This window comes from Rhinatrema bivittatum, chromosome 2, assembly GCF_901001135.1.
Source record: "Rhinatrema bivittatum chromosome 2, aRhiBiv1.1, whole genome shotgun sequence".
NCBI classification, from domain to species: domain Eukaryota; kingdom Metazoa; phylum Chordata; class Amphibia; order Gymnophiona; family Rhinatrematidae; genus Rhinatrema; species Rhinatrema bivittatum.
Window position 1 is genome coordinate 64,250,451 of NC_042616.1, and position 11,876 is coordinate 64,262,326.

An 11,876-nucleotide genomic window follows, 5' to 3' on the forward strand; every position below is an offset into this window, starting at 1 on the left:
AATATTCTTGCAAACCACACTGATAAAAACTACCCACAGAATTTGGACCAATACAGGTTGTTTGATTATTTTCCCCTTTATGCATTACCACTAGTGGCCCAGGTTTAGCTGTCTTGGCTAGCACATTGCAGGTTAGGTAAATGGGGAGGCACCATTTATAGGCAGCCCCTCCCTTTAAGGGCACTGGAATGGCCGTCCCCCGGACAGGTTTTATAAGCAGCTATCTACAGAAAGACTGTGGGAAGTGATTTAGGGGTAAATTTTTTAAAGGGCCGCGCGGGGGTCCGTGTGTGCGTGGTTCCCGGTGTGCGCACATGGAAGTGCCAGTTTTATAACATGCGCATTTTGATGCCTGCATGTTATAAAATCGGCATTCCACGCACACATGCGCGCCCGATTTTACATTGGCGCACATACATGAGCATTGGTTTCCGACTCACGTGCAAAAGGGGGGGATTTTGAAATACACCCGCGGTGACGCAATCAGGCCTTTGCCCACTTACTTCCCAGTCTGATCCAATAAAAGGGTGGACTGGAAGGAACTTCCCTAACCCCCCTACCTATCCTTCCTCCCCTTTCCCCTCTCCTCCTCGAACCCTAAACCCACCCTAACTCAGCTACTTTTTTTTGTTTTGGAACTTACCCAGTCGACCGAGCAGGAGTAAGTTCTGCGTAGTGGCCAGCTGCCGGCACGTGCTTCTCTGGGACAGCGCCTAATGGAGGTGTCCTGGCCATCCCCCGCCCTACCCCTAGCCTACCCCTTTTCAAAACCCCGGCTCTTCCATGCGTACTGACATACTGTTTTGAAAATGTGCTCGATGTGCGCTCAGCCTGGGCATGCGTATATCTGTTGGTATTTGCGTGCGCCAGTGTATTAAAATTCCCCTATTAGGTTTTTGGAGACTTAGGCGGCAGTAAAGAGCATTTGTTTCATTGGGTTTTTAGGCCTCCTTGGAGGATGCAGGAGCTCCCTGCCTGGGGATTCTAAGCAAGGTCAAGAGGTGGTTCCTAGCAGTCCACTAACTGGCTGGCTGGGCTTTCCTTTGTGTTATTTTTTGAGATTTTGTATTTTTGTGGTAGGAGCCTTGTGAGACCTTGGGTACTACCTGGATTCAGGTCATGGGGAACCGTGTGTATGGGGCTGCCCAGATTAAGGAAGACCTGCCCCTCTGCACCCTCAATGAGGAAAGAGGAATGGTGGTGACCAGATGCAAGTAACAACTCTGGTATTAACTTCATTTTGGGGGAAAAGGAACTTTTTGGTTAGAAGAATCAGGAGAAAGATTTCTGTTACCCCTTCCTGCCTGAAGAGGAACCGTGAGAGCTGCAGGTTCCTGAGAGGATCCCTCCCATTGGGATTTGATAAAGGGAGAAACAGTAAAGAATCATCACCTAACTGTGAATAAGAAATAATTTGAGATGTTTGAGAACACCCATCTAGAGTCTTCACTCCTGGGGAGAGAGAGAGGATTTTGGACTCTCTGTGTGCATGTTATAAAATCCAGGGTCGGCGCGTGCAAAGGGGTGCACAATTATGCAACTTGCGTGTGCTGAGCCGCGCAGCCTGCCTCCGTTCCCTCCGAAGCTGCTCTGAAATCGGAGTGGCCTCGGAGGGAACTTTCCTTTCGCTCCCCTTTACAAATTGGATGCTTGACCTATATTCATCAAGCAGAGATGATGAGCTTTGGCTAGGATAGCAATACATGACTGACCTATCTGATCTGCCAGCACACACTGTTTAACTAGGCCTCTCTGAAAGAATCAGAATTTCTCTCTGTAAACAGAACTGATCTAAGATAACACAGGCCAGGTGTGTGTGTGTATGAGCAGATCTAAAATAGTCAGCAGATCTCAGATCTGCCTAGAAACTGGATCATCCAGTCCAGAAAGAAGTCCTTATCAGCCAGCTCAGCAGCTCTGGTCAACTCTTTCATGTGGTCATTCTCCATCCTCATTCAGCCCCCTTTTTTTTGATGTGAGATATTTGCACATTGGTACTTGTGCGTACACATGGGTGGCATATAAAATTGGATGGACATGCGCATGTGCTAGATGCATGACTACTTCTTGATTTTGACGAGCACCTAGCTTTTTAAAATTCACCTTTATGTGAGCAACTTACATTTTCTAAATGTTCACATGTAACTACTAACATGTTGTTAATATATGTGGCTTATGCCATCACTTTGAAATGGGCAATAATTACATGCATACTTTTAGTTCCATAACAACCCAACCCAATATTTAAATACAATTTATGTGGGTACCTTGTGTTTGAAAGTTAGTTTATTTTGTGCATACTTAAGAATATGCATGTAACTTTGCAGTTGGACACACTATTGAAAAATTGCATACATATGTGCCATAAGGAAGTCTGCAAACTATTCTCAGTTGTATTTCTGGCAAAATTATGCTTTCTTTCTCTGCATCAAGAGTGAACTAGGAGGGTATGGAGTTATTTATTTATTTATTTATTTGTAATTTTTATATACCGAAGTTCTTGTAAGAACTACAAATCACTCCGGTTTACATAAAACGATGAAATGCCCAAAATAGAGAAAGGGGCTTTACATGGAACAATAGAACAGAATGCCAATTTAACATAGTAATAATAAAATATATTATAGATACAGTATAAATACAATATAAGTACGATAAACATTTGAACTTAAAATCTTTGCACAGTTAAAAAGACTGCATTTATGAGTTATAAAGACTGTTATAGAGTTATAAAGACTGCATTTATGTACTAGAGGAAAAATAGCACCAGTACAATGTGGTGTGATTTTCTCAGTTTGTTCATCAATGGTGCTGGATGATGCATTCCATTGCCATCAAAACAATCTGCCCATTGCCATTCAGGGCAAAATAACATTTATCTATTTACTTATGTTTTGATTTATCTACCACCTTTTTGAAGACATTCATTCAAGTTGGTGTACACGAAGTTAAACTGACTATAAATATACAGGGTGCACCAAGGTGATAAACCTTAGGTTTAAGCAGGGCTAGCACATAGAAGTCCATTTGAAATAGGTTGAGAACAGGTGAACCACAGAGTGAGAACAAATGAATACTGAAATATGCAAAATATAATACACAAATCTAGATATGAAACATGAAAATGAAAACATATGATAGATATCTATCTATTTAGCTATATACACACACAGTATATCTATCACACATACACACACACACACACACACACACATACAAATAGTGAAATAAATAAGTAAAAATATTTAGTATATACAAACACCCTGGACTTTTCACTGACTTGTACTGTATTACAATTACACTTTGGGCCAGATTTTATAACATACGCACGGGCGTAGATTTGTTCACGCAACCCAGCGCGAACAAATCTACGCCCGATTTTATAACATGCGCACACAGCCGCATGTTATAAAATCCAGGATCGGTGCGCGCAAGAGGGTGCACAATTGTGCAACTTGCGCACGCCGAGCCGAGCAATCTTCCTCCGTTCCCTCCGACGCCGCTCTGAAATTGGAGCGGCCTCGGAGGGAACTTTCCTTCCCCCCCCCCCCACCTTCCCCTCCCTTCCCCTATCTAACCTGCCCCCCAGCCCTAACTAACCCCCCCGACCTTTGTCGAAGGAGTTACCCCTGCCTCAGGGCAGGCGTAACTTGCACATGCCGGCTCTCCATCCCCCTGTCCGGTGGCCGTTCCGGAGGCCTCGGTCCCGCCCCTGGAATGCCCCAGGGCTGGCGCCCTGCCCCCGGCCCCACCCCTGGAACACCCCCGGGCCGGTGTCCACGGCCCCACCCCGGAACGTCCATTTTTTCAAGCCCCGCGTATCTTACGCTCGTTACCCTTTGAAAATCTACCCCATTGAGTTTTACAGTACATGTGTTTATGGTCTAACCTTCTGAGCACAGGACTTGAGTCCATTCATACCACAAATAATGAACTCTCGATGTATTAGAAAAATGTGATGGTAAAAATGCTACTGCTATATGATTCAGGCCTGACTCTGGCTGTTCTCGCATAAACTTCTTTGTTAATGACAAACAAAACAGAAATAGCTCTGCTTACCTTTGCAGGTCACAAAATAAAAACAATATACTGTAACTACTAGTTCAGCAGTTTTAGCCTTCCCTAGGCTTTTTCTCTTGCCTGGGATCCTCTGTTCTACCTGAGCCTAGCTTATTATTCCCTTCCAAGGAGAACACCCTTAGAACTCCTTTCCTGTTTGAGGCTTAAGGTAGACCAGGCGGAATGCCTAGGACTGGGCTTTTAAGAAGGGTCTAACATTTATGCCATCACAGTGTCCATTTTCTAAACAAGTTTCTGAGGCCTCTTTTATGTTAATTTCTGAGCTGTGTAAGTGGCCAAATATCTGGAGAGATTTGGTTCATGGCAACTTCTTTCAGGGTATAGAATAAGATATTTGGTTTGGCTCAGAGGATATATGGCTATGACACACAAAGATTCACTTCTCTCCATATTGCCAATTTTCAAGTAATAAATATTGAACAGCTTAATGTTATATCTGTACTAATTATGTTGTATTATTTTGTTTCATAATTTTTCTAGGGATTTTTCGTGGCCGTCATATACTGCTTCTGCAATGGAGAAGTGAGTACCCTGAATTCAGTGCTTAATAACTGATTACTTTTCCCTAGGTTTAGTTTATATAGGAAGCAGATGTAGCATGATTAACATGTAATCCTTTTAATGAAAATATTATATACTGCACTTACAAAATAGGAAACATGGAACTTTTTCTTTAAATTAATTCTGTTTCCTCTCCCTTCAATCATATGATATTAGTATTGTTATGAAACATTTTTTTATATTATTTTGTTCAAGAATGATGAAATGGAAGATACAAAGGTTAAAATGCCCTAAAGATTGCACAGTTTTGCAGCTTCTCCATCCCAAAAAATACATATGTAAAGAAAAATATATTTGAGGAAAAATGTCAATCCAAGACACTATCCAAATGTAAGAATGAATTAACAAACCCAAAAATATAGAAACGTAGAAAATGACAGCAGATACGGTCAATTAGGTCCATTTAGTCTGCTCAGTTTTATTTCCCATACAACTCTATGGAACCCAGCCTATCACTAGCATTCCCCCTACTTCTTCACCTCGAGGGATCCCCTTTGCTTATTCCAGACATTCTTGAATTATTTTACTGTTTTTGTCTCCTCTGAGAAGCTGCTTCATGCATCCACCATCCTTTCTTTGAATAAATATTTCCTGATATTGCTCCTGAGTCTAACTTTCTTGGAGCTTCATTTTAACATAAGAACATAAGAAATTGCCATGCTGGGTCAGACCAAGGGTCCATCAAGCTCAGCATCCTGTTTCCAACAGAAGCCAAACCAGGCCACAAGAACCTGGCAATTACCCAAACACCAAGAAGATCCCATGCTACTGATGCCAGTAATAGCAGAGGCCATTCCCTGAGTCAACTTGATTAATAGCAGTTAATGGACTTTTCCTCCAGGAACTTATCCAAACCTTTTTTGAACCCAGCTACATTAACTGCACTAACCACATCCTCTGACAACAAATTCCAGAGCTTAATTGGGCGTTGAGTGAAAAAGAATTTTCTCCAATTAGTCTTAAATGTGCTCTTGCTAACTTCATGGAGTGCCCCCTAGTCCTTCTATAATCTGAAAGTGTAAATAATCAATTCACATCTTCTCATTCAAGACCTCTCATGATTTTAAAGACCTCTATCATATCCCCCCCTCAGCTGGCTTTTCTCCAAGCTGAACAGCCCTAACCTCTTCAGCCTTTCCTCATAGGGGAGCTGTTCCATGCCCTTCTCTGTACCTTCTCCATACTGTGGCCTCTTATTCTAGAATATTATTTCCTCTGAAAAATGTTTGCTTCTTGTACATTACTTATACCTTTGAGATAATCAAATGTTTCTGTTATATCTCCCATGTCCCTCCTCTCCTCCAGGATATATGCATTCAGGTCCTCAAATCGCATCTCACAAAGTTTTTGGTATAGACCCTGCACCATTCTGGTAGACTGTCTCTGGACCAATTCCAGCCTTTCTGTATCCATTTTGGATACAGAAAGGCTGGACACAGTATTCCAACCAATAACTTGTACCAAAGGATTATCATCTTCATTTTTCCACAGCTTAGATCTCACTCTATGCAACCTGTGTCACTCTAGCTCTGGCCACCACCTTATCATACTGGTTCACTATCTTGCAGTCATAAGAAGTGATCACCACGAGGTTTTTCTTCTGTTTAGTACACACCAGTATCTCAGCCCTGTCATATACTGTGCTCTCAGATTTCTGTATTCCAAATGTATAATTCTGAAATGCATTTTCCTTTCCTGAAGACCAAGTGCATTTTACACTTCATACCATTCTGGTCTTTTTGAGGGCAATTTTGAATCTCTTGCAGAGTTACAATGTATTTGTGCTATATGGTAGAGATACATTGTATAGTCATGTTTTATAGGGAAATGATTCAGGTGGTTTCTCTTTGAACACTGCCTCCTAGGTACATGATGCAAAGTATCCACATACATTTACACCTTCAAAAGGATATAAACCAGTTGGTACAGAATGTGGCTATTAAAATGATCTGTGGTCTTCCTTCGTAATCATATTTGGATAGACTTAATGATCTAAACATGTATACCCTAGAAGAAAGATGAAATAGGGGAGATATGATAGGGATACTTAAATATCTCAAAGGTTTCCATACATAGGCGGTGAGCTATTTCAATGGAAAGGAAGTTCTAGAACAAGGCATCATGGGATGAGGGTGAAAGGGGTAGACTGAGGAGTACTCTTAGGAAATATTTCTTTACAGAGAGGGTGGTGGATGCATTGAATGGCCTCCCAGTGGAAGTGGTGGAGGGAAAAACGGTATCTGAATTCAAAAAAGCATGGGTTAAGTACAGGGGATCTCTGAGGGAGTGATGGGAATTATAAGGGCTAGATAAATTGGAAGGATGAGCAGACTAGATTAGCCATATGGTCTTTTCTCTGCTATCTTGTTTCTATGTTTGTATGTCTTTTTCTGTAGTCAGTGGATTGGGAATAAAACAGTATATATACATTTGAAAATGTAAAGGTTTGCATGCTGTTTACTACTCCACCCCAGGAATACTTTTTAATCTGGCTAACCCAAACCTTACCTTTGCCCCATACGTGTATTAGTTAGTCAGTTCTACATTGCATGGCATGTTATCATAGCGGTCAATAGTTTATGGACTCAAAGGCAATTTTTGAATCCCATCTCCCTTCGAAAAATATTGTTTTACCCACAGAAATTGGCTGTTTGGAAATTGCCTATCCCCAATGGATAATTTTACATGCATTGTGTAGAAGCGGTCCCAAGGGCATGATAAGATCAAGGTGGGGAAGCGAAATACCATGCACAGATGACATTTTCAAATCTACACACATTATTTCCAAGGAAAAAAGTGCCCACAGAAAAAGCAGGTGTAAATCTCTGCTGGCACGTTTTCCTAATAATCCAAGAAATATATGGAGAAGATAAATTATTGTCCCTGTCATGTCATAAAACAATATGAACCCAAAGACATGAACCTATAATGAATTATCATTTAGTTTCTCATTTGGAGTCTCTTAGCTTAGGACTCCTGCACTTTGGAAAAACTACTTTCCCAGCTCTGGCTCTCTTTTTAGCTAACTTCAGTTTGATATCTTCTACACAGATACGAAGTTGAGGATTAGAGATCAGTTCATACTGACATTTTAGATATTAAGCTAGTATGATCTTCAGATCTATACTTGAACATTTGGATTGTACAGTGTAGTCTTCTAATCAAATTAGGTGACTGCTGCTCAGGTATCTTCATGTATTGCTCATTGACAAGTGGCTTATCAAAGGTTTAAAATGACAAAAACAATAAATTTATCGTGCTAATCGCCAGTACATATACACTAAATAATAGGCAGCTTGAATGAAACACTGGAGTGAAGGAGGGACGGTAGCTTTCAAACTGACGCACGTACGCATACGTGTGCGTGTTTGCCGGCGCATGCTGATTTTGTAACACACGCATGTTTATGTGTGCATGTTACAAAAATTGGCCACCCATGCACACGTGTGCACTATTTTATATCGACGTGAGCATGTGCATGCAAATCTCATCTCAAGCAAGTAAGGGGGGGGGGGGGATTTACCTGGCGACACAATAGGCCTATTTCCCATTTCCCTCTCAGTTCGCCCCAGTAAAGGAGCGGACTTCCTAAACCCACTACCTAACTTGCCTCCCTTATAGGCTACTAGCCCCAACCCCCTAAAACACCACTGACTACCCTTTTTTTTTTTTTTACTTAACTACTCACCCGCTGCCTATAGCAGAAGCAAGTTACGCGGTTGTGGGATCCCGGCTCACGCTAGTGCGCATAACTGACTTCATGGGTTCAGTCCCAGCCCGGCCATGCCCCACCCAGACCCCACCCCATCCCATCCCTTTTTCACCAAACCTTTTTTATCCATAGTACCAGGAGATACGCTGGTGACTATGGGCCTCTTAAAATCCGTGTGGCGCGTGCGTGTCCCAATCACGCTTGTATCTCCCGTCTTTGGCGCGCGTAGGGCTTTTAATGTTCACCTATTCTGGCTACCTTGCAAAAATCTACAGCTTTATTCTTTTCGCTGTATATTTCTTAGAGATGAATGAAACTTACCAACCAGAGGTCCATATCACGAAGAAAGCTTGATGATTTAAAAAAAAAAAAAAAAAGCACTCTTCCTTCCCAGGGAATTTTGCAGTAGAAATTCAACATGTTTGGTGGTATCCATTTTAACTGCAGCATTATAGGGCACCACAATATGATACTGAACAACATGACTGTGTTACTGATGCCACAACACTTGGTATGAATGAAAGGGAACACATTCCTTCTGTACTGTAGTTTCTACAGTAGCTCATTTAAAGTTGTGACATGATTTATTGTAATATCCTATAGCACCGCATGTCACTGTGCTAACTCCAATGAGTTAAGTGCTGCTATTTAAATGAAATCACTTTAGAAGGAAAAATTCAGAAGACCTCAAGGACCCTCACCACCTCAAGGCCTAAATGGGTGGACTTTATCTACCAACATTTTCTATGTATCTCTGTTGACAGTTAAAAAGGGGATGGGAGCTGGGTTATTAAGTGAAAAGCATTTTGGAGAAGCAGTCAATCAATTTACAGTGTTGTGTGTCTGTGTGGTGATGGTGGGGAAGCTAACCATATCTGTATGCTGATCATTGGTTTCTGTTTAGCTGATGGTTTTTTTTCTTTTTGCAGTATTTTTATTATCTTTTGGTTGATCACAAGTTATCATTGTAACACATTTTCTATTTTCTCATTGGCCATTGTATTGTACAAACAATATTGTCACTTTCAGAATGAAAAAAAAAATGCTGAATTTTTCCATTATTCTCTTACATTTTCTCAATACTTTATTACTTATTCATATCTTCAGGTGCAAGCAGAGATAAAGAAGTCTTGGAGTAGATGGACTTTAGCGCTCGACTTCAAAAGGAAAGCGCGGAGTGGGAGTACAACATACAGTTATGGACCTATGGTTTCCCATACTAGCATCACCAATGTGACTACACGGGGCACGTTAGCTCTGCATCTAAATACCAGACTAGTGTCTGCTGCCTTGAATGGGCACAGGAATTTGCCGGGCTATGTAAAAAATGGTTCCATTTCTGAAAACTCTATGCCTTCTTCTGGATTAGAACAATACAACAAGGACGAGGAGTACCTGAACGGTTCTGGACCTTTTGATGTTGAAAGAGTTACAGCACTAGTTGAAGAGGAGCGAGAAACAGTGATGTAAATGTTTCCTGAAATGTCTTTGCTGGACACAAAAGAATACAGGGCTATGGATTAAATTCCAAGATCTTTTATACAGCTGCCCTGTTCTGTGGAATAAGAAGTCAAGTCAAGAAAACAAGAACACTACCATGGTGACCAAGAATTTGTTCTTATATAGATGTTCAGTGACCACCTTCCAAACAGCCAATAAAGGAAGGTGTTGTTCCAAGCAGCCAATGAAGGAAGGTGTTGCATATAAGGATCTAAGGCCTTGCTCCTGCTGAACAATGGGGATAAATAGAGTTACATGGACCTACAGGTTATACCCTGTAACATGTTATAACTTTTCAAGGAGTATGACAGCACTAAATCACAGCTACCAAGTAAACTTCACAGTATTAGAATATACAAAAATATGTTTTTGATTTTATTTTTATTTTTCACAATGGTTCAAGTCTGGAATGTTAACACTGACTTTGGAAATTTAATTTTGTAAAAATACTATTTATCACTTTGGTAATTTTATGGACTCAAGGGGTTTTCTTTGTTGTGGTAACAGCTTTCAGTGGGCTAAAATACAGCATAGGCAGTAACAATTTTGCTACATAATGGCTCGTTGGGAATGCTAGCCCTTGGCATCATTTGTTACAACTTCCCCTAGGAACAGTGTTTGACTTTTATGAGCAGCACACTTTTGTGGGAAGGAAGCATATAACTGGGGATTCTTTCTCCTACCCAAGTGGTGAGAAGATGGTGCAATCATAGAACTGACTATACAAAATGTGAACTCACGTGTAGTTACTCTGTAGAAAATTTCATGCCAGGAAGTGATCAGAAGTGAAGAAAGAATGCTTAGATCCATAAATGCAAACAGTCCAGGTTATTCGTATGCGCAGTAAATTAATGAGTTACAGATTATTGATTTCTGATTCAGTTGCCTACTCAGATACTGATTACCAATTCCTGCCTCAGATAACTAAGGGATTACAAGTTGCCAACTCAAATAAGTTATCTGACAACAATGACAAATTCCTCTTTTATAAAAGTAATCTGTTAAAAATGATTGATTTCTGATTCAGGTAACTGATGAACTGCAGATATTTGATTCCGGTTTTAGATAACTGCTCAGGTACAGATAGCACATTCCTTGCTATGATATGCAATACAGTACACATTACTGACCCCCTTACCTTTCAGACATCATCATTTTCAAGTTATCGATTCCTCACTAAGGGGGGGGGAGTCATTCATCCAATTGCGGTGGGGCCGTTAACGTGTGCGTTAGGGCGTTAATGTGTGCGATAAAGCCCTAACTGCCGCATTGCGATTTGAATATGTAAATTAGGGGCCTGTAGCACTGCGGGCGATAACATATTGCACATTATCGCCCTCAGAAGCGCCAGAAATAGCAATGTGACTGCCTGCTCACTATCGCCCCACTTCCCCCCCCCCCCCTTTTTTTGTGGCTCATCATTCCACTGTAATTATAGCAGAATGATGAATCTAAGGGTTAGATCATTGATCTTTTGCACATTACTGACCCCTGTCAGTAACAAATAATTAATTTCTGGTTCCATCAGATTAACAATTGAAGAATATTGGTTCTTGCATTTCATGCATAAAACGACAAGGGAGGCCACCACAGAAGATGTGTTTAAAACGCATCATTTATGGGATAATTTCAAGACTGGCCACATAAATGAAAAATCTGCAGGTACTTTTTTTTTCTTTTTTTAACCAGTGCTGACTTTACCTAAATGTCTAAGCATGAAAAAAACTTTCCCTTTGAAAATTATCCCAGTAAAAGTACCCAGCACACATTTTTACTGGCTAGTTTGCAAGCGGTTTTCCTGAGACAATTAATGTGCAAACTGCTATAAATACAAAAGTATGTGCACCTCACCCCTATCCCCAAAACCACCTCTCCCTACTGCAGGTACAAGTACAGGTGTACTGGTCCCACATGCACACTTTTACCCACATATAGTGTGAAATTCTAAATTTCATCTGCGCAAAAGGCTTTTAAAATTACCCTGCCTACAATAAATCAAAATCAGTTTTAAGATATCACTCTA

At 40.9% G+C, this 11,876-nt stretch overlaps 1 protein-coding gene across 2 annotated transcripts in view; it reads left to right on the forward strand.

Annotated features, from left to right (window-relative positions):
- The window catches only part of PTH1R (parathyroid hormone 1 receptor), a 595,747-nt gene extending 585,426 nt beyond the window's left edge, over positions 1-10,321 (forward strand). For both annotated transcript variants that reach the window (XM_029588269.1, XM_029588270.1), the window contains exons 12-13: positions 4,561-4,602; positions 9,461-10,321. In XM_029588269.1, the coding sequence (XP_029444129.1) occupies positions 4,561-4,602; positions 9,461-9,823 (405 nt within the window). In that variant the 3' untranslated portion in view covers positions 9,824-10,321. The remainder of the gene's footprint in view (positions 1-4,560; positions 4,603-9,460) is intronic.
- The last annotated feature ends 1,555 nt before the right edge of the window (positions 10,322-11,876 follow it).